Source organism: Scyliorhinus canicula, chromosome 15 (assembly GCF_902713615.1).
Source record: "Scyliorhinus canicula chromosome 15, sScyCan1.1, whole genome shotgun sequence".
NCBI classification, from domain to species: domain Eukaryota; kingdom Metazoa; phylum Chordata; class Chondrichthyes; order Carcharhiniformes; family Scyliorhinidae; genus Scyliorhinus; species Scyliorhinus canicula.
Genome location: NC_052160.1, coordinates 74,524,374 through 74,547,979, shown reverse-complemented (window position 1 = coordinate 74,547,979; position 23,606 = coordinate 74,524,374). Strand labels below are relative to the sequence as shown.

The window sequence follows — 23,606 nt, the reverse complement described above, 5'->3', positions numbered from 1 at the left end:
TGCCCATTTGTTACCTCCAAAGAACTTGCCTTTCTCATCATTGCAATAAAAATAAATCATATTTTCATGTATTATTGTGAAATCTGTGCGAGTTGTTGAATCTAAAATGTATATGAGATGTTCCTTCTGTTACAGGTGAATCGTATCTATGTTATTTTTGATCAACCCATTTCTATATCAATGATTAAACTCTGGAATTATTCAAAAACATCTCATAGAGGAGTAAAAGAATTTGGGGTATGTTATCCTTTTTTTTTTTTTTTAATTTAAATTTAGATTACCCAATTATTTTTTTCCAATTAAGGGGCAATTTAGCATGGCCAATCCACCTAATGTGCACGTTTTTGGGTTGTGGGGGCGAAACCCACGCAGACACGGGGAGAATGTGCAAACTCCACACGGACAGTGACCCAGAGCCGGGATCGAACCTGGGACTTCAGCGCCGTGAGGCGGTTGTGCTAACCACTAGGCCACCTGTTATCTTTCTTTTAAGTGACTCCTGAGTAATTAAACTGGTTAATTGTATGCTCCTTAGTAACAATACTGAACTTGGGTTTAATGGATGCACACACATGAGCATAAGACTCAGGAATCCTAGTTGTAACTGCCCACTTTCAGAGCAAACATTTGCTTAGAGTGTTTCATTGTTGATGCCATAATAGGAAAATTTTGGTCTGCAGTCATATTTTTAAAATAATGAAAATAAATTTGACTGATCAGACTCCGAAATTAATTAATCACAATTGTCATTTACAAATGTAATGCATATGCAAGTGAGCCACGAAGATTTTTTTAACCGATGTCAGCATTCTTTACTGCGATCTATCAGTACAAGAAATACAACCAATTCCGTGTTTGGTTTTGTCGATGTTATTATTCCATATTTTTCTATTATTTCACAGCTCCTTGTTGACGATTTATTAGTTTACAATGGAACCCTAGATATTGTGAGTCAAGTGGCCCGAGGTATCCTTCCAACTTGTGATCCAGTTATCCCATATCATACTATCCTTTTCACCAATGACGAGAAGATGACACACAGAGAGAGAAATACCGTTATAAGGTACATTGAATCCAATCAGTTACTTGTTGTTCCCAAATTAGGTTTCTCAACCTTGTATTAGTGGAACCAAATGAGAATAGTGCCACTTAGATGGAGAGTGGAGGGACAGGTGTTGGTGGAAAACAGTGTGGTTGTCATGTCAACAACTGGAGAGATGGTGAAAAGAGATAACGCACCACGGTCAGAATCATCGAGAATGTCATTTGGATCTGCTATGATGGGGCAAGTACTTGACTGATGAGGTTCATATTGAAAATTTGGAACTAGATGAAGCAGGCAACAATGCATTCAACGACTTTGTACAGGAAAGGAAGATTTGAGGTGTAAGTGGTGATTTGCCACAGCAGAAGGATGAAAGGTGAGGTTTTGAGAAGTGGATGATGATGAATATTTTGTAAGGAATAGTAACTAATGAGTGGGAACCATTTGCAAAGTAGCCAGCATATGAAAAGGATGCTTTGATCATTTTATGGGAATAGATTCTTAAGGCTGGGTCTTGGGAATGCTGAGGCATCATGTATTGAAGATACATTGGTACTAGAGAAGTGAATAATTATTTGCAAGAATTCTGATGGTGCACATTAGATGTTGCTGAGGAGTCAGTTTTATAATAGCTGTCATCCAATCAACTCTGGGGGAGGGGGGGAAACACTTTCAATGTTTTCATGAACAATTTCTTGGTTGTCAATACACGCTTCTTAAATTAGTTATTGCTGCTCTGACTTATAGCTACTGTGATGGAGGAGCCCACACTTAAGTACAAAAGACAAGGCTGAAGCATTCTCAATAATCTTCAGCCAGAAGTGTCGAGTGGATGATCCATCCCAGTCTCCTCCAGAGGTCCCCAGCATCATAGATGCCAAGCTTCAGCCAATTCGATTCATCTCACGTGATACCAAAAAACGGCTGAAGGCATTGAATACTGCAAAGGCAATAGGCCCTGACAATATCCCGCCAATAGTACTGAAGACGTGTGCTCCAGAACTTGCCACACCCCTAACCAAGCTGTTCCAGTACAGCTACAACACTGGCATCTACCCAGCAATGTGGAAATTGCCCAGATATGTCTGTACACAAAAATCAGCAAAAATCCAACCCTGCCAATTACCACCCGATCAGTCTACTCTGAATCTTCAGCAAAGAGATTGAAGGGTTATCAATAGTGCTGTCAAACAGCCCTTAGTTAACAATGCCCACTGATGCTCAGCTTGGGTTTCACAGGGTCACTCTGCGCCTGACCTCATTGCAGCCTTAGTTCAAACATGGACAAAAGAGCTGAACTCCAGTGGTGAGGTGAGAGTGATTGCCCTTGACATCAGGGCAGCATTTGATCGAATATGGCATCAAGGAGCCTGAGCCTAACTGGAGTCAATGGGAATCATGAGGGTGGCGTTGAATCTACACTGGCTGGAGTCATACTTAGTGCAAAGGAAGATGATTGTGGTTGTTTGAGGTCAGTCACCTCAGTCTTGGGACATCACTCCAGGAGTTCCTCAGGGTAGTGCCCGAGACCCAAACATCTATAACTACTTCATCAATGACCTTCCTTCCATCATAAGGGCAGATGTCGGGATGGTCGTTGATCATTGTACAATGTTCAGCACTATTCGCATCTTCAGACACTGAAGCAGTCCACATGCAAATGCAACAAGACCTGGGCAGGATCAATGCTCGGGCTGACAAATGGCAAGTAGCATTCGCGCCACAGAAATGTCAGGCAATGAGCATCTCCAATAAGAGAGAATCAAACCATCACCCCTTGACATTCTATGACATAACCATCACTGAATCCCCCACAATCAACATCCTGGGGTTACCATTGACCAGAACTGAACTGCATCAGCCATGTAAATACTGTGGCTACAAGAGCAGGTCATAGGCTCGGAATCCTGTTGCAAGTAACTCCCCAAAGCCATCTACAAGGTACAGGTCAGGAGTGTGATGAAATCTCCCCGCTTGCTTGATGAGCGCAGCTCCAATAACACTCGAGAAGCTCAACGATGGGGTGACACGGTGGTTAGCACTGTTGTCTCATGGTGCTGAGAATCCGTGTTGGATCCCGGCCCCAGGTCACTAGCCGTGAGGAGTTTGCACATTCTCCCTCTGTGTGCATGGGTTTCACCCCCACAACCCAAATATGTACAGGGTAGGTGGATTGGCCACGCTAAATTGCCCTTAATTGGAAAAATTATTTTAAAAAATAACATCAACGCCATCCAGGACAAAGCAGCCCACTTGATTGCTACCCCTTCCACAAACTTTCACTCCCTCCACCACTGACACACAGTCGCAGCCATGTGTTCCATCTACAAGTTGCACTGCAGGAACTCACCAAGGCTCCTTAGACAGAACATTCCAAGCTCACAACCACTGCCATCTAGAAGGACAAGGTAACAGATACATGGGAACACCAACATCTGGAAGTCCTCCTCCAAATCCTGACTTGGAAATATATTCTGTTCCTTTAATGTCACTTGGTCAAAATCCTGGAACTACGTCCCTAACAGCACAGTGGGTGTAGTTAGGGGCTGGTTTAGCACAGTGGGCTAAGCAGCTGGCTTGCAGATCAATGCCAGCAGTGTGGGTTCAATTCCCGTACCGGCCTCCCCGAACAGGTGCCGAGAATATGACGACTAGTAACTTAATTGAAGCCTACTTGTGACAATAAGCAATTATTATTATTACATGGACTGCTGTGGTTCAGAAAGGTAGCTCACCACCACCTTCCAAGGGCAATTAGGGATGGGCAACAAATGCTGGCTGAACCAGTGAAGCCCACATCCCATAAAAATGAATTTTAAAAACCCAGAAAAAATGATAACATATTCAATAAGCTGATGCTGCTTGCCAACATTTCAGGGTTAGTAATGATCTCTGCAATATTTCTCTCCAATCAGCTGTTTATAAAAACACATGTGTTGGACAACCTGTGTGTTTTAAAATATATTTGTTCATGGGATGTGGATTTAATTGGCAAGGTCAGCATTTGTTGCCCATCTTTAACTGCCCTTGAATTCCGTGGCTTGCTCGGCCATTTCAGAGGGCAGTTAAGAGTCAACCACAGTGCTGTGGTCTAGAGTCACATGCAGACAGTTGAGGACAATAGATTTCCTTCCCGCAAGGGCATTAAAACAATCAATGATTGTTTAATAATCACCATTACTGAGACTAGTTTTCAATTGCATTTTATTTTTTTTTATTTTTTTATTTAATGGGGTTAAATTCCAACTGTTGCCCTGGTGGGATATGATACTGTTTGACCCGGTCATTTGACTAGGCCTTTGGATTACTAATCCAGTCACAATACCATTATACCACCATTTCCCCTTTACTTCATTTACATTTCTTTTGTGTTTTAAAATTTATAGATCCAGTTTGAATTGATAAGAAGTAATCTTTCCATGAGCTACATGTTATATTAATATAAAAGTTAATTTGCAGTAGTCTTCCTTCAGTTTATCAGTTCCCAAAAGAATTTGTCTTAATTGTCTTAATTTATCCGAATAAAGAATGCATTCAGTTTACATGTACATGTTTGAATCTGTGTTTGAGTGTGTCAATTTATTCTATGTAGGCCAGAATTTAAAGTGGGTGATGGGGCATGGCAAACCAGGGGAGCCCCACGCTGTCATTCTCAGGGAAGCCCGTTGCTATATAGTGACAATCAAGTTCTTAGCTGGGCAGAGTCAGACTTCCGAATAAGCCACCAATAGGGCAGAGATTGCACCACCGGAAGCTGCCGGCCAGTCAGAGTCTGGTAGTTCTGCAGTACTGCCAGCACCACCAGGTACAGTGGTTACCGCCAGTACTGCAGCAGTTAACTGGGATCAGCGATTAATCCCTAGATAAAGGTGAATGTCAAGATGGAAGGAAGTCACTGAGAAGGAACCATCAGAAGTTTGCTGAAGGCCTAGTGGTTAGCACAACCGCCTCACGGCGCTGAGGTCCCAGGTTCGATCCCGGCTCTGGGTCACTGTCCGTGTGGAGTTTGCACGTTCTCCCCGTGTCTGCGTGGGTTTCGCCCCCACAACCCAAAAATGTGCAGAGTAGGTGGATTGGCCACGCTACATTGCCCCTTAATTGGAAAAAATAATTGGCTAATCTAAATTTAAAAAAAAAAAAAAGAAGTTTGCTGAAGGAAATGGAGTCAACGGGATTCTGGATGTTGGCTCATGAAGTGACCATTGCTTAATTTTACGTTATTAATTCAGGGGAGCGAGTTAAGATTCTGTTAAGGAAGCTAAGCACCTGGAAACAATGCAACAAGTGTGGCATAGCTTTATCTAGTTATTGGAGTGAAAATTGTGTATGGCCAGTGAGGTATAAAGCAAATTTCTACGACCTCGAAGTAATATATAAGGCTCCAAAGCAACGTTTGAAAAATTAATTAATGGGATGTGGGTGTCGCTACCTAGACAAGCATTTACTGCCCATCCCTAATAGCCTCTGAGAGGGTGATGAGCTGCCTCCTTGACCCACCCTACAGTACTTGTGGTGTAGCTACACCACATTGCTGTGAGAGAGAGTTCCAGGACATTGACCCAGTGACAGTGAAGAAACAGTAATTTATTTCCAAGTTAGGATGGTGCATGGCTTGGAGGGGCATTTCCAGGTGGTCGTGGTGATATTCCCAAGTATCTGCTGCCCTTGTCCTTCCAGATGATAGCGGTCAGGGGTTCGTAAGGTGCTGTCGAAGGAAGCTTGTTTAGTTCCTGCAGTGCGTCTTGTAGATGGTACACACGGCTGCTACTGTGCGTCGGTGACGGAGGAGGTAAATATTTGTGGATGCCAATCAAGCAGGATTGCTTTATCCTGGATGGTGTTGAGCTTCTTGAGTGTTGTTGGAGCTGCACTCATCCAGGCAAGTGGAGAGTTAACAATCACACTCCTTGTGCCTTGTAGCTGGTGGTCAGGCCTTGAGGAGTGAGGAGGTGAGTTACTCGCCACAGGATTCCCAGCCTCTGACCTCTTGTAATCAGTATTTGTATGTATGATAACTAATGTCTGTAGACAGAATATAAAAAGAAAGTTAGAAAAATTCTGACTCATTAGCCTTAAAAGCAGGGTAATTAGAAGTAATCATGTGGATATGTGCAAGATTCTCAAGTTTATAGATAAAAGATGTAATCCAGAGCACAACTGATACATTAAACCACACCAGAAGGGCAAAGGCAAGTTTCTGTACTGATATCAGGAAGCACATGTTTATCTACCTCTGTGATGTCTGTCATCCAACTGCCCTTCGCCTTGCCCTCTGGAAGTGATCTCAGGAGAAGGATTGCCTTCTGTATTAATACTTCAGTATTTCTTATATGTAGGCAGAGGGATTTTACACTTCACTTGACACAATCCATCACGAGGAAGGGAAATAAAATGCGTTTCCACAGTGACCACTGTAATCTTGTCAAGAATTGACTGAGATTCTGTACCAGTAAGGTGATGTCAGTAACTATATAAATTTAGGATTTTGAGAAGAGAACAAGAAGTAGTAGAAAATCCCATTAAAAACCAATGACAGGTTCATTAATGTTTTACTTTATTGTGCAGCAACCAAGTGGAAGACCAGGATGTGAAAATGACCAATGAAAACCAAATTATTCATCGATCCAAGAAGAAGCAAACAGCTGACCCAGGTTCAATTTTCATCTTTTTCTCGGTTTAGGCTAGGTAAACAACTGAGGCTGTTACACAGTGTAATAACCGGGGGGAGGGGGGGGGGGGGGGGGGGGGGGGGGGGGGGGCTTATTATGCAGGATGTCATCAAGGATGGAAAAGAAATGAAGAAATTGAATTTCAATCACCCTGAACTCTAGTTGAAGAGATTGTAGATTGACCAGAACGGAAGAAGCCAAAGGGTACAGTCAATGTAGGAACCAATAACATTGTGAAAAGCTGAATTGAAGCCTTGTGGAGGCAGTACATGAGGAGTTTGGGTTAAGGCGATAAAATTAGTGCAATCCCAGAAGTACCTACTGTGCCTCGTGCTGGGCAATTTAGGTAAAATCCATTGAGTCATGGCTTGGTGGTACAGGAGGAAGGGTTTCAGATTCTGACGACATTGGGACCATTGGGTGGATGGAATTATGGAGGGTGTCACCTGAACTGACAGTCCACCAATGTGCAGCAGAATAAAGAAAGAATGGTTTTAGAGTACTGTAACATGTCGAGGGGAAGGTATGACAGACAGTAGTTTAACAATAATTAAGAAAAAGAGTAAAGGTATTAACTTGAGCTGCACTTGTTTAAATACAAGGAGAATATTGAATAGAACAAGTGAGCTAGAAGAACTGGCACATATGGAGGAGATAGATGTGAGAGTATTTGAACCCTGGTTGGAATCGGATGATGATTGAGAGCTGATATAAAGAGTTTTTTGTGTCATGGGAAGGTAAGGCAGGAGGTGGATAGCGTTATTTCCTTAACTAGTTAAAATGGAGTTGAATGAAGGAAGTGCCACTTCAAAGAGAAACACCATGAACCAGAGTAAATCTGTGAAGAGAGAAACGGAGTAACCTTTCGAGTACAGATGACCCTTCTACAGAACTGTACAAGTGTCAGATGGACTTGAAGCGTTAATTCTGTTTCTCTCTCCACAGATGCTGCCAGGCCAGCTGAGTTCACCCAGCATTTTCTGTTTTCATTTCAGATTTCCAGCATCCCAAACCCATTCCACTCTTCAGTTTGATCAGGATAAGGCATTGTGATTGCGTGGATAGGCTGAATAACCTGGATGTGTTCTCATTAGAGCAGAGAAGGCTAAGACGATATTTGAAAGAGCCGCTTAAAATCATATGAAGGATTCAGCTAGAGTAAATAGCAAAACTTTCCAGTGGCTGGTCGATAACTTCAGAGGTGCAGGACAGTACGCACCTAGTTCCATTCTTATCTATCAAAATATAGCCAAAGAATTGCTTATTTACTGAATGGAAGGCAGTGACTAGCGGCGTTCCACAGGGATCAGTTCTGGGGCCAATGCTGTTTGGTGTATGTAGATGATTTGGAAGAAGATGTAGCTGGTCTGATTAGTAAGTTCGTAGATGACACAAAAATTGGTGGAGTTGCGGATAGTGAAGAGGATTGTCAGCCGAGACAGCAGGATATACCGGGCAGCACGGTAGCACAAGTGATTAGCACTGTGGCTTCACAGTGCCAGGGTCCCAGGTTCAATTCCCTGCTGGGTCACTGTCTGCACGGGTTTCCTTTGGGTGCTCCGGTTTCCTCCTGCAGTCCAAAGACATGCAGGTTAGGTGGATTGGCCATAGTAAATAGCCCTTAGTGACCAAAAAAGGCTAGGAGAAGTTGTTGGGTTACAGGGATAAGGTGGAAGTGAGGGCTTCAGTGGGTCGGTGCAGACTCGATGGGCCGAATGGCCTCCTTCTGCACTGCATGTTCTATGTTCATATAAACTAGTTGGAGTCTTGGGCGGAGAAATGGCAGATGGAGTTTCATCCGGATAAGTGAAGTAATGCACTTTGGAAGATTACACAATAAATTGTAGAACTCTTACAACAGGCAGAGAGATCTGGGCGTGCATGTCCACCGATCACTGAAAGTGGCATCGCATGTGGAGAAGGTGTCAAAAAGGCATACGGCATGCTGGCCTTCATTGGTTGGGGTATTGAATGTAAAAATTGGCAAGTCATTGGCAAGAGGTGGGAAGAGGAGGAAGCAGTCAGTGCAGGGATCCCCTGTGGTCGTTCCACTTAACAATAAGTATACCGCTTTGGATACTGTTGGGGGGGATTACCTAGCAGGGGTAGGCTGCAGTGATCGGGTGTCTGTCACGAGGTCTGGCTCTGGGGCTCAGAAGGGAAGGGCGGAGATTAGGAGAGCACTAGTTACAGGGGACTCGATAGTTAGAGGTGCAGACAGGCGGTTCTGTGGGCACGGGCGAGACCCTCGGATGGTTTGTTGCCTCCCGGGTGCCAAGGCCAATGATGTCTCGGATCGTGTCTTCAGGATCCTTAAGGGGGAGGGTGAGCAGCCAGAAGTCGTGGTGCACATTGGTACCAACGACGGAGGTAGGAAAAGGGGTGTGCATGTAATAAACGAGTTTAGGGAGTTAGGCTGGAAGTTAAAAGCCAGGACAGACAGACTTGTCATCTCTGGTTTATTGCCGGTGCAACGTGATAGCGAGGCTAGGAATAGGGAGAGAGTACAGTTGAACACGTGGCTGCAGGGATGGTGTAGGAGGGAGGGCTTGGATAATTGGAGCACATTCTGGGGAAGGTGGGACCTGTACAGACAGGATGGGTTACACCTGAACCAGAGGAGCACCAATATCCTGGGAGGCAAATTTGCTACAGCTCTTCGGGGGCGTTTAAACTAATTTGCCAGGGGCATGGGAAACTTGATTTATAGTACAGGAGATAGCATTGCTGGAGTTCCGGAAGTTGAGGGTAGTGCAGTACTGAGGAGAGTACCGAGGTCACGAGAGTGGACCTGCAGGCATGAAGGTGGTTTGAAGTGTGTCTATTTCAATGCGAGGAACATCAGGATTAAGGTTGGTGATCTTGAAGCATGGATTGATCTCTGGGACTACGATGTTGTGGCCATAACGGAGACGTGGATAGAACAGGGGCAGGAATGGTTGTAACAGAGATGTGGAGGAAAAGATTGCAAGCAGATTTTGGATAGGTGCGGTAGTCACAGGGTAGTTATCATTGGTGACTTTAACTTTCCAAATATTGATTAGAACCACTATAATTGGAATAGTTTGGATGGGGCTATTTTTATCCAGTGTGCGCAGAAGGGTTTCCTCACACAATATGTGGATAGACCGACGAGAGGCGGGGCCACATTGGATTTGGTACTGGGTAATGAACCGGGCCAAGTTATTTGGTTGTGGGAGAGCACTTTGGAGATGGTGACCACAATTCAGTGACTTTCATTATAGCAACGGAGAGGGATAGGAATATACAGCAGGGCAAGGTTTATAATTGGGGGAAGGGTAATTATGATGGGATTAGGCAAGAATTGGGGAGCATAAGATGGAAACAGGGACTGTCAGGGATAGGCACAATTGAGATGTGGAGTTTGTTCAAGGAGCAAATACTGCGTGTCCTTGATATGTATGTCCCTGTCAGGCAGGGAGGAAATGGTCGAGTGAGGGAACCATGGTTTACAAAAGAGGTTGAATGCCTTGTCAAGGGGAAGAAGGGGACTTATGTAAGGATGAGAAACCAAGGTTCAGTTAGGGTGCTTGAGGGATACAAGATAGCTCGGAGGGAGCTCAAAAAAGGGCTGAGGAGAGCTAGGAGGGGGCATGAGAAGTCCTTGGTGGGTCGGATCAAGGAAAACCCCAAGGATTTTTACAATTGTGAGGAATAAAAGAATGACCAGGGTGAAGTTAGGGCCAGTCAAGGACAGTAGTGGGAATGTGCATGGAGTCTGAAGATATAGGAGAGGCCCGAAATGAATATTTTTCTTCAGTGTTCATAAAGGAGAGGGGCCATGTTGTTGAGGAGGATAGTGCGATACAGGCTGGTAGGCTGGAGAAAGTATACATTCGGAAGGAAGATGTGTTAGAAATTTTGAGAATCCTGAGGGTCGATGAGTCCCCTGGGCCTGATAGGATATATCATAGGATTCTTTGGGAGGCGAGGGTTGAGATTGCAGAGCCTTTGGCTTTGATCTTTATGTCCTCACTGTCTACAGGAATAGTGGCAGAAGACTGGAGAGAGGTGAATGTTGTCCCCTTGTTTAAGAAAGGGACTATTATAACCCTGGGAATTATAGGCCGATTAGTCTCACTTCGGTCATCGGTAAATTATTGGAAAGGGTTCTGAGGGATAGGATTTATGATCATTTGGAAAGATACAGCTTAATCCAGGATAGTCAGCACGGATTTGTGAGGGGTAAGTCATGCCTCACAAGTTTGATTCTATTCTTTGAGAAGGTAACATAGATGAAGGTAGAGTTGTTGATGTCGTATACATGGATTTTAGTAAGGCATTTGGTGAGGTGCCCCATGATCGGCTCATGCGGAAAGTAAGGAGGCGTGGCATAGAGGGAAATTTGGCCGATTGGATCAGTAACTGGCTATTACATAGAAGACAGAGGGAGGTGGTAGATGGTAAATTTTAAACCTGGAGCCCAGTCACCAGCGGTGTACTACAGGGATCAGTGCTGGGTCCTCTGCTATTTGTGATTTTTATCAATGACTTGGATGATGGAGTTGAAGGTTGAGTGAGTAAATTTGCTGACAACATCAAGATTGGGGGAGTAGTGGATAATGTGGAAGGCTGTTGTAGGCTGCAAAGAGACATTGATAGGATGCAGTGCTGGGCTGAGAAGTGGCAGATGGAGTTTAACCCTGATAAGTGTGAGGTGATTCATTTTGGAAGGACAAATTTGAATGCGGATTACATGGTTAACGGCAGGGTTCTGAAGAATGTGGAGGAGCAGAGAGATCTTGGAGTTCATGTCCATAGATCTCTGAAAGTTGCCACTATAGAAAGCCTATAGTGTGTTAGTGTTTATTGACAGGTGGATTGAGTTTAAGAGCCGTGAGGTTATGCTGCTATCAGGACCTTGGTTAGTTTGCATTTGGAGTATTGTGTGCTGTTCTGGTCACCTCATTATGGGAAGGATGTGGAAGCATTGGAAAGGGTGCAAATGAGATTTACCAGGATGCTGCCTGGATTGGTGGGTGGGTCTTGAGGAAAGGTTGAGGGAGCTGGGCTTTTCTCATTGAAGCGAAGGAGGGTGAGAGGTGACTTAATTGAACATAGAACATTACAGCGCAGTACGGGCCCTTCGGCTCTCGATGTTGCGCCGACCCGTGAAACCATCTGAAGCCTATCTGACCTACACTATTCCATTTTCATCCATATGTCTATCCAGTGACCACTTAAATGCCCTTAAATTTGGCGCGTCTACTACTGTTGCAGGCAGGGCGTTCCACACCCCTACTACTCTCTGAGTAAAGAAACTGCCTCTGACATCTGTCCTATATCTACCACCCCTCAATTTAAAGCTGTGTCCCCTCGTGTTGGTCATCCCCATCCGAGGAAAAAGACTCTCACTGTCCACCCTATCTAACCCTCTGACTATCTTGGGGATGGGACGTTTCGGCGTGGCCAATTCGGCGTGGCCGATTCGACGGAGGAATTTTTCGACGGAGGAACGTTTCGGCGTCAGATATAGTGTTTGTGCACCAAACCGGGTCTCTTAAAGAAAGGCACCAACATTAAACCAGTTCGCCAGTGATCTACACTGCTGTCTGACTTTACTGAGCCGGTGTTACTGAAAGTATTGAAGCAGCTGCCCAGTGATCTACACTGCTGTCTGACTTTACACAGCCGGTGTTACTGAAGGTATACATAATAAATCTTTTGGACAAGTAAAGAGCTTAAATAGATATTACATATAAATTAAATAGAATAAAGTGTGGGGGCCGCTCACTGTCTGCACGGATCCCGGCCGAGTGTGGGGGCCGCTCACTGTCTGCACAGATTCTGGCCGAGTGGGGGGGGGGGCGGCTCACTGTCTGCATGGATCCCGGCCGAGTGTGGGGGCCGCTCACTGTCTGCACGGATCCCGGCCGAGTGTGGGGGCCGCTCACTGTCTGCACGGATTCTGGCCGAGTGGGGGGGGGCGGCTCACTGTCTGCACGGATCCCGGCCGAGTGTGGGGGCGGCTCACTGTCTGCACGGATTCTGGCCGAGTTGGGGGGGGGGGGGCGGCTCACTGTCTGCATGGATCCCGGCCGAGTGTGGGGGCCGCTCACTGTCTGCACGGATCCCGGCCGAGTGTGGGGGCCGCTCACTGTCTGCACGGATTCTGACCGAGTGGGGGGGGGGCGGCTCACTGTCTGCATGGATCCCGGCCGAGTGTGGGGGCCGCTCACTGTCTGCACGGATCCCGGCCGAGTGTGGGGGCCGCTCACTGTCTGCACGGATTCTGGCCGAGTGTGGGGGCCGCTCACTGTCTGCACGGATCCCGGCCGAGTGTGGGGGCCGCTCACTGTCTGCACGGATCATGGCCGAGTGTGGGGGCCGCTCACTGTCTGCACGGATTCTGGCCGAGTGTGGGGGCCGCTCACTGTCTGCACGGATCCCGGCCGAGTGTGGGGGCGGCTCACTGTCTGCACGGATTCTGGCCGAGTGGGGGGGGGGGGGGGCGGCTCACTGTCTGCACGGATCCCGGCCGAGTGTGGGGGCCGCTCACTGTCTGCACGGATCCCGGCCGAGTGTGGGGGCCGCTCACTGTCTGCACGGATTCTGGCCGAGTGGGGGGGGGGCGGCTCACTGTCTGCATGGATCCCGGCCGAGTGTGGGGGCCGCTCACTGTCTGCACGGATCCCGGCCGAGTGTGGGGGCCGCTCACTGTCTGCACGGATTCTGGCCGAGTGTGGGGGCCGCTCACTGTCTGCACGGATCCCGGCCGAGTGTGGGGGCCGCTCACTGCCTGCACGGATCCTGGCCGAATGTGGGGGCCGCTCACTGTCTGCACGGATTCTGGCCGAGTGTGGGGGCCGCTCACTGTCTGCACGGATCCCGGCCGAGTGTGGAGGCGGCTCACTGTCTGCACGGATCCCGGCCGAGTGTGGGGGCGGCTCACTGTCTGCACGGATTCTGGCCGAGTGTGGAGGCGGCTCACTGTCTGCAAGGATCCCGGCCGAGTGTGGGGGCGGCTCATTGTCTGCACGGATCCCGGCCGAGTGTGGAGGCGGCTCACTGTCTGCAAGGATCCCGGCCGAGTGTGGGGGCGGCTCACTGTCTGCACGGATCCCGGCCGAGTGTGGAGGCGGCTCACTGTCTGCACGGATCCCGGCCGAGTGTGGAGGCGGCTCACTGTCTGTCTCTATCCTGGCCGAGTGTGGGGGCGGCTCACTGTCTGCAAGGATCCCGGCCGACTGTGGGGGCGGCTCACTGTCTGCACGGATCCCGGCCGAGTGTGGGGGCGGCTCACTGTCTGTCTCTATCCTGGCCGAGTGTGGGGGCGGCTCACTGTCTGCACGGATCCCGGCCGAGTGTGGGGGCCGCTCTCTGTCTGCACGGATCCCGGCCGAGTGTGGGGGCGGCTCACTGTCTGCAAGGATCCCGGCCGACTGTGGGGGCCGCTCACTGTCTGCACGGATCCTGGCCGAGTGTGGGGGCGGCTCACTGTCTGTCTCTATCCTGGCCGAGTGTGGGGGCGGCTCATTGTCTGCACGGATCCCGGCCGACTGTGGGGGCGGCTCACTGTCTGCACGGATCCCGGCCGACTGTGGGGGCGGCTCACTGTCTGTCTCTATCCCGGCCGACTGTGGGGGCGGCTCACTGTCTGTCTCTATCCCGGCCGAGTGTGGGGGCCGCTCACTGTCTGCACGGATCCCGGCCGAGTGTGGGGGCGGCTCACTGTCTGCACGGATCCCGGCCGACTGTGGGGGCGGCTCACTGTCTGTCTCTATCCCGGCCGAGTGTGGGGGCAGCTCACTGTCTGCACGGATCCCGGCCGAGTGTGGGGGCGGCTCACTGTCTGCACGGATCCCGGCCGAGTGTGGGGGCGGCTCACTGTCTGCACGGATCCCGGCCGAGTGTGGGGGCGGCTCACTGTCTGTCTCTATCCCGGCCGAGTGTGGGGGCGGCTCACTGTCTGCACGGATCCCGGCCGAGTGTGGGGGCGGCTCACTGTCTGCATGGATCCTGGCCGAGTGTGGGGGCGGCTCACTGTCTGTCTCTATCCTGGCCGAGTGTGGGGGCGGCTCACTGTCTGCATGGATCCTGGCCGAGTGTGGGGGCGGCTCACTGTCTGTCTCTATCCTGGCCGAGTGTGGGGGCGGCTCACTGTCTGCACGGATCCCGGCCGAGTGTGGGGGCCGCTCACTGTCTGCACGGATCCCGGCCGGCTGTGGGGGCGGCTCACTGTCTGTCTCTATCCCGGCCGACTGTGGGGGCGGCTCACTGTCTGTCTCTATCCCGGCCGAGTGTGGGGGCAGCTCACTGTCTGCACGGATCCCGGCCGAGTGTGGGGGCGGCTCACTGTCTGCACGGATCCCGGCCGAGTGTGGGGGCGGCTCACTGTCTGCACGGATCCCGGCCGAGTGTGGGGGCGGCTCACTGTCTGTCTCTATCCCGGCCGAGTGTGGGGGCGGCTCACTGTCTGCACGGATCCCGGCCGAGTGTGGGGGCGGCTCACTGTCTGCATGGATCCCGGCCGAGTGTGGGGGCGGCTCACTGTCTGCACGGATCCCGGCCGAGTGTGGGGGCGGCTCACTGTCTGCACGGATCCCGGCCGAGTGTGGGGGCGGCTCACTGTCTGTCTCTATCCCGGCCGAGTGTGGGGGCTGTGTAAAGTCAGACAGCAGTGTAGATCACTGGGCAGCTGCTTTAATGCCGATGTCATTTCATTTTGTACAAAACAATTCGTAACTTCAACAATGAACATTCCTGCAACGTGAGAGATTTTCATTTTACAAATGGCAATTTCAGGGCGTAAAATTGCTGTCATATTGTGTTGAGGATAGGTGAATGAGGGTGAATGAGCTGGGGGCTCTTCCATTCGGCTCCACCACCCCCACCTCCTCCTCATCCTCTCCATCGATCCTGTCCTGATTCTCCACATTGATCAGCTTTCTGTAACACCGCAGTCAGACAGCAGTGGAGATCACTGGGCAGCTGCTTCAATTATAGACGTCGAAATGTCCTGGCGCCGAAACGGCTGCGCCGAATAGTCCAATTATTTCCCTGACACCGAAACGGCTGCGCCGAATCAGCTACGCCAAATGGGCTACGCCGAAACGTACCAAACCCGACTATCTTGTATGTCTCTATTAAGTCACCTCTCAGCCTTCTCCTCTCTAACGAAAACAACCTCAAGTCCCTGAGCCTTTCCTCGTAAGACCTTCCCTCCATACCAGGCAACATCCGCGTAAATCTTCTCTGAACCCTTTCCAAAGCTTCCACGTCCTTCCTATAATGTAGTGACCAGAACTGCACGCAGTACTCCAGGAGCGGCTGCACCAGAGTTATGTACAGCTGCAGCATGACCTCATGGCTCCGAAACGCAATCCCCCTACTGATAAAGGCTAGCACACCTTATGCCTTCTTAACAGCCCTATTAACCTGGGTGGCAACTTTCAGGGATTTATGTACCTGGATGCCGAAATCTCTCTGTTCATCTACACTACCAAGAATCTTGCCATTAGCCCAGTACTCTGCATTCCTGTTACTCCTTCCAAAGTGAACCACCTCACACTTTTCCGCATTAAACTCCATCTGCCACCTCTCAGCCCAGCTCTGCAGCTTATCTATGTCCCTCTGTAACCTATAACATCCTTCAGCACTATCCACAACTCCGCCGACCTTCGTGTCATCTGCAAATTTACTAACCCACCCTTCTACACCCTCTTCCAGCTCATTTACAAAAATGACAAACAGCAGTGGCCCCAAAACAGATCCTTGCGGTACACCACTAGTAACTGAACTCCAGGATGAACATTTGCCATCAACCACCACCCTCTGTCTTCTTTCAGCTAGCCAATTACTGATCCAAACCGCTAAATCACCTTCAATCCCATACTTCCATATTTTCTGCAATAGCCTACCGTGGGGAACCTTATCAAACGCATTACTGAAATCCATATACACCACATCAACTGCTTTACCCTCATCCACCTGTTTGGTCACCTTCTCAAAAAACTCAATAAGGTTTGTGAGGCATGACCTACCCTTCACAAAACCGTGTTGAGCATCGCTAATCAACTTGTTCTTTTCAAGATGATGATAAACCCTATCTCTTTAACCTTTTCCAACATTTTACCCACAACCGAAGTAAGGCTCACAGGTCTATAATTACCAGGGTTGTCTCTACACCCCTTCTTGAACAAGGGGACAACACAGGGCAGCAGGGTAGCATGGTGGTTAGCATAAATGCTTCACAGCTCCAGGGTCCCAGGTTCGATTCCCGGCTGGGTCACTGTCTGTGTGGAATCTGCACGTCCTCCCCCTGTGTGCGTGGGTTTCCTCCGGGTGCTCCAGTTTCCTCCCACAGTCCAAAGATGTGCGGGTTAGGTGGATTGGCCATGCTAAATTGCCCGTAGTGTCCTAATAAAAGTAAGGTTAAGGGGGGGGTTGTTGGGTTACGGGTATAGGGTGGATACGTGGGTTTGAGTAGGGTGATCATGGCTCGGCACAACATTGAGGGCCGAAGGGCCTGTTCTGTGCTGTACTGTTCTATGTTCTATGTACTTGCTATCCTCCAGTCTTCCGGCACTATTCCTGTCGACAAAGACGACATAAAGATCAAGGACAAAGGCTCTGCAATCTCCTCCCTGGCTTCCCAGAGAATCCTAGGATAAATCCCATCTGGCCCAGGGGACTTATCTATTTTTACACTTTCCAAAATTGCTAACACCTCCTCCAACATTTAGCCTGGTCGCCTGTACCTGAGTATTATCCTCGACAACATTGTCTTTCTCCAGTGTAAACACTGACGAAAAATATCCATTTAACGCTTCCCCTATCTCCTCTGATTCCACACACAACTTTCCACTACTATCCTTGATTGGCCCTAATCTTACTCTAGTCATTCTTTTGTTCCTGATATACCTATAGAAAGCCTTAGGGTTTTCCTTGATCCTATCCGCCAACGACTTTTCGTGTCCTCTCCTCGCTCTTCTTAACTCTCCCTTTAGGTCCTTCCTGGCTAACTTGTAACTCTCAAGTGCCCTAACTGAGTCTTCATGTCTCATCCCAACATAAGCCGCCTTCCTCCTCTTGACAAGTGCTTCAACTTCCTTAGTAAACCACGGTTCCCTTGCTCGACAACTTCCTCCCTGCCTGACAGGTACATACTTACCAAGGACAAGCAGTAGCTGTTCCTTGAAAAAGCTCCACATTTCGATTATACCCATCCCCTGCAGTTTCCTTCCCTATCCTATACATCCTAAATCTTGCCGAATAGCATCATAATTGCCTTTCCCCCAGCTATAATTCTTGTCTTGCGGTATATACCTATCCCTGCCCATCGCTAAAGTAAACATAACCGAATTGTGATCACTATCACCAAAATGCTCACCTCCATCTAAATCTAACACCTGGCTGGGTTAATTACCCAGTACCAAATCCAATGTGGCATCGCCCCTTGTTGGCCTGTCTACATACTGTGTCAGAAAACCCTCCTGCACACACTGCACAAAAACTGACCCATCTATAGTACTCGAACTATAGTATTTTCAGTCAATGTTTGGAAATTGAGGTGTATAAGATAATGAGAGGGATAGATAGAGTGGATGTTCAGAGACAATTTCCTTCGGTGGATGTAGCTGTTACAAGGGGGCATAACTATAAGGTTCATGGTGGAAGATATAGGAGGGATGTCAGAGGTAGGTTCTTTTCTCAAAGAGTGGTTGGGGCGTGGAACGCACTCCCAGCTATGGTAGTTAAGTCGGACACTTTAGGAAGTTTCAAGTGGTTATTGGATAGGCATATGGAGTGCACTAGAATGATTGGGAGTAGGTTGATTTGACCTTAGCTTCAGACTGGTTCGGCACAACATTGTGGGCCGAAGGGTCTGTACTGTGCTGTACAGTTCTATGTTCTATAAATTCAGTGTCAGCACGAGGATTCATTTTCAATAAAAAAAAACAGTAATTATACTCTGAATCGAAATAAGCTCAGATTCAATGTTGTGGAAAATGGACTTTGAGGGATACAAGTTCATAGGATCCTAAATGCAGCACCTGCAATGGAGGCTATTAAACAATTACATGGGGTTGTTCATTTTATATTGTCTTATGACCTCTCAATTACACCTTTCATGATAAAACCAAGAGGTAATGATCAGTATTTAAAAACCTTAATTCCCTGTTCGATTACTTTCTGAGGTAATTGGGCTCCACATTATTGGAAGGACATTCCAATAGAGACGTTCGATAGTACAAAGCAGATTCACTGGCCCTGGTTACGGCGCCCCTGCCACTCCCGCCGGCGCGGTACTCCACCAGCCCTATAGTGGTGGTGGCTCTGCGGATCTGGGGCCAGTGGAAGGGGCATATAGGGGAAGTGAGAGCATCGGTGTGGACCCCAATCTGTGGCAACCACCAATTTGCTCCGGGGAACATGGACGGTGGGTATCGACTGTGGCGGAGGGCGGGGATTGCGAGAGTGGGTGATCTGTTCCTGGAAGGGAGCTTTCCGAGCTTGAGGGCGTTGGAGGAGAAGTTTGGGCTGGTGGGAGGGAATGACTTTAGATACTTACAGGTGCGGGATTTTGTGCGCAGACTGGTGCCATCCTTCCCACGCCTCCCGCCAAAGGGGAGGCAGGACAGGGTAGTTTCTAGAGGAGAGGTAGGTGAGGGTAGAGTCTCAGATATTTACAAAGAGTTAATGGGAGCAGAGGATACACAGGCTGAGGACCTGAAGCTTAAGTGGGAGGAGGAGCTCGGGGGTGGGGGGGAGATGGAGGACGGTATTTGGACAGAAGCTCTGGGTAGCGTAAACATGACCGCAGCATGCGCCAGGCTCAGACTGATCCAGTTTAAGGTCGTGCACCGGGCCCACATGACGGTGGCCCGGATGAGTAAATTCTTCGGGCTGGACGATAACTGTGCCAGATGCACCGGTGGGTCAGCTAATCACGTCCACATGTTCTGGTCGTGCCCTAGACTCAGGGGGTACTGGCAGGGATTCACGGACATAATGTCCCGGGTTTTGAAAACGGGGTGGTAATGAGTCCTGAGGTGGCAATCTTTGGGGTGCCGCAGGACCCGGGAGTCCAGGAGGAGAAGGAGGCCGACGTCTTGGCCTTTGCTTCCCTGGTAGCCCGATGACGAATACTGTTGGCAAGGAGGGACTCAATGAGCGAAGCATGGCTATCGGACATGGCGAGCTTTCTTGGTCTAGAAAAGGTTAAGTTCACCTTGAGAGGTTCACTATCGGGGTTAGCCTGGAGGTGGCAGCCATTCATTGACTTCTTCGCGGAGAATTAATCGTCAGCAGGGGGAGGGGGCTAGGGTAGTGCAGAGTAGGGGGTGGTTTAGGCAGGTCCTTGTGAGAACGGAGTTGTGGTTTGTACTATGCGTTACTTGCTTTTCCTTCTGTACAGTACTATACAATGTCATTGTTTTATATGCCAAAAATACCTTAATAAAATTGACTTTTTTTTTTAAAAAAGCAATTCACTGGAATGTGCTGACAGACTTGAGAAAATTGGAGTGTTTTCTCATGGAGCAGCGCATTTACTGCCAATATGTAAAAAGTATTTAAAATGCTGAATTGATGGAACAGTGCAGAGAGAAGTAGTTGAGAACAAGGGATTTCGAACAGTGAGCATTAAAAACTCTTTTGACAAAGAGACTGTGGAATTCAGTTCCAGGTTTAGTGAACAAGGTAGAAACAATGTTACCATTTAAGATTAGAATTGGATTGGTAAGCAAAGGGAACGACAATAAATATGAGGGCAGAGTTGGGTTAGTATAATTTGGATGATTTGCTTGAACCGAGGGGAAGTACAGACAGACTGAATGGACGGAATGGCCTCTGCCTGTTTTATACGTTTCTGTGAACATATACCAGACCTTTTATTTAAAAAAACATTTTCAGTATATGTGAAGTACAGAATGCAAGGAAGCAGTTGATTTTAAGCATTTTGTCTGCTTCACTTTTTTACACTTTGTATTATATACCTAGATTCTCCTTCATAAACTGTGCCTGCAAAGAGGTTTAACCTTCTGTTTCTTATTTTTAGCCTTGCGCCCAAAGACATGCATGACTGATAGGGGATCAGTTGGGAGAAGAAGATTCTGATGAAGATCTCAGTCTTGGACTTATTGCTTGTGATTTGGATTGTGGTCTCCATTGAGTAAAAGTTGGCAGAGATTTTTCTTCAATCCAACTTAAAAGCTATTTACCCTATATTAGTTTAAAGCCTACAAATTTGATTCTTTTCTCCTTTGCAGCTTTTGTTTTTGGCTGCTTTATCGGCTTCCGAGGGTGAATGAGTGTGCTGGTTCACCTACAGTTAGCACTCAGCACCTTCAAGCCAAGTTACAGAGTGAAGCTGCAGTTACTCTATGCCAAAACTGACTTCACAACATCAGACAAAATAATATTTGCTCCCCTTATTTGTGCCTGGTTGCATATTGTCCCCATTACATTGTGTCTGCACAAACCTGAATTAGTCGTGTAGCAAAATGATTATCAATTGCATCTCGAGGCTTCTAAAATTTCGTCATGCTTTGAGTAAAATCAGTGTTTCCAAATATACTCATCAAAATTGATGCACCAAGTAAATAGCCCATAAGTTTGAGAAACTCCTTGATATTTATGTCTAAATAAATATTTAATCATTTTGCAATATGGTGTCGTCAAGCTCAATTGAGAGTTCTTATTCAGAACTTTTTTTTAGAAATACCTTGGGTTATTTATTGTCCATGTTCTGTTCCAGGAGACCTGGAACTTGTTAGAAACATTATTTTTGGTAATCAGTTCTGTCATTGGGATATTACGTGAGTTGATTTAAACACTATTATTAATTGCTTTATTATCATTCAAGCAATATTATTTGATCAAATGTTCAATATGTAATTGACATTTAAAACCTGATAAGCACTAAGTGACCTTTGAACAAATTACTGCTTCAACAGAGAAATATTCTGCTAAATAATTTGTTTATCAAATAAGCTATTAATGGGTTCATGCTTTTGGCCATTCAGTGGGTTATAAAAATACAAAGTACAGCTGTATATATTCATCAGCTATGCTGAATCAAAACAACTTCTTCTCACATTGAGAATTCTTATTTTTGTTAATGCCTCACTTTGAAATACAATCATTGTGAAACACAAACACAAGCTGATTCCGCTACATGTGATCGGTACAATGTTTGCAGCATTTGGAGGAATTTATAATGTACTGATGTCTTGTACTTAGACATATATCAGACTTTGTTCTTTCTAACATTTTTCATGTAATTGTACATATATGTATGTAGAGTGTAAAGAAAAGGTATACCTATTTTTAAAAATCCAGTTTTAAAATCTGAGCAATTTGTAAGTAGTTTGACAGTCACAGTATAAATAAAAATCCACTTCTGAGCAACAGAAAATGTATTTTGTAATGTAAAGCAATCCTTATTGCTCCACGTATTAACTATTTTAATGTTCCTGTGGAAATGAACTAATTCTCAATTTGTTCTTTTGGAAAGACTACTTTAATCAGGGATAATTCAATTCTATTATACTTTTCTGGATCGATTTTCCAAATTCCCTTCATCCTGAAAATCTCAATTAGGTCATATCAACATTTATTTTACAAAGAGAACTTTTTAATATTGCTGGTACCTTAATATTCCTCAGACCCAGAATCATTTTGGTACATAGCTCTGTACCCACTGCGGTCTATTAGATAACCAGAACTGGACCCAGTATCCAGTCATTGATGACGAGTTGTGACCCTTGACATTCTTTTATTGTAATGTCAGGATTTTGGAGGGGATGGACAAACAAAGACATATGAACACAAGCTTCACTGAAAAAAGTCAACCTTTTGTTGGCCTTGTCACATACGGATCACTTTACATGACTGGTTCCCTTCAGTCGTGTAAGATCCTATTTGTCCTCAAAATGCCATATGCAAACTACCATTATCATATTTGCTAGTACGTTGTTTGAGAATCAGTGGCCTAGAAATTGGCCCAGGTAACATCCATTTTGCAAGTGCACTGTGGCTTCTACAGGCCCTGAACTGGCAGATGAGAAGCATTCTTTAATAATTCTTACTGCACGTTTCATTCCAATTCAAAATTATAAGCAATAAAAGTTTGAAAACATTTACTACGGAATGCATAATCACTTTAAGGGTGGATATGTGTGGTCTCTGATATCTTGGCCCAGATGGAATCTAGTGCTAGAAAAAATATAATTGACAGTAACTTTTTTTTTTAATTTTAAATTTAATTTACTAATTAATTGACGCAATGTCAATTAGAGGGGTGCAATGCTCTGACTGTGAGATGTGGCAGGTCCGGGAGGCTTCCAGCGTCCCGGATAGCTTCATCTGCAGAAAGTGCCCCCAACTAGAGCTCCTCACAGACCGCATGGTTCGGTTGGAGCAGCAGTTGGATGCACTTAGGAGCATGCAGGTGGCAGAAAGCGTCATAGATAGCAGTTATATAAATGTGGTCACACCCAAGGTGCAGGCAGAGAAATGGATGACCACCAGAAGGGGCAGGCAGTCAATGCAGGAATCCCCTGTGGTTGTCCCCCTCTCAAACAGGTACTGTCGGGGGGGATAGCCTATCGGGAAAACAGCAGCAGCCAGAGAAGTGGCACCAAGGCTGGCTCTGATGTTCAGCAGGGGGGGGTCAAAGCGCAGAAGAGCAATAGTCATGGGCTGGTTTAGCACACTGGACTAAATAATTGGCTTTTAAACCAGACCAAGGCGGGCCAGCAGCATGGTTCAATTCCCGTACCAGCCTCCCCGAACAGGCAACGGAATGTGGCGACTCGGGGCTTTTCACAGTAACTTAATTGAAGCCTACTCGTGACAATAGGCGATTTTCATTTCATTTCATAGGGGACTCTATAGTCAGGGGCACAGATAGGCACTTATGTGGA

General features: G+C 47.1%; 1 protein-coding gene across 2 annotated transcripts in view; it reads left to right on the top strand.

Annotated features, from left to right (window-relative positions):
• The window catches only part of LOC119978090 (katanin-interacting protein), a 307,079-nt gene extending 284,266 nt beyond the window's left edge, over positions 1-22,813 (top strand). For both annotated transcript variants that reach the window (XM_038819487.1, XM_038819488.1), the window contains exons 25-28: positions 136-237; positions 903-1,063; positions 6,611-6,696; positions 20,738-22,813. In XM_038819487.1, the coding sequence (XP_038675415.1) occupies positions 136-237; positions 903-1,063; positions 6,611-6,696; positions 20,738-20,796 (408 nt within the window). In that variant the 3' untranslated portion in view covers positions 20,797-22,813. The remainder of the gene's footprint in view (positions 1-135; positions 238-902; positions 1,064-6,610; positions 6,697-20,737) is intronic.
• The last annotated feature ends 793 nt before the right edge of the window (positions 22,814-23,606 follow it).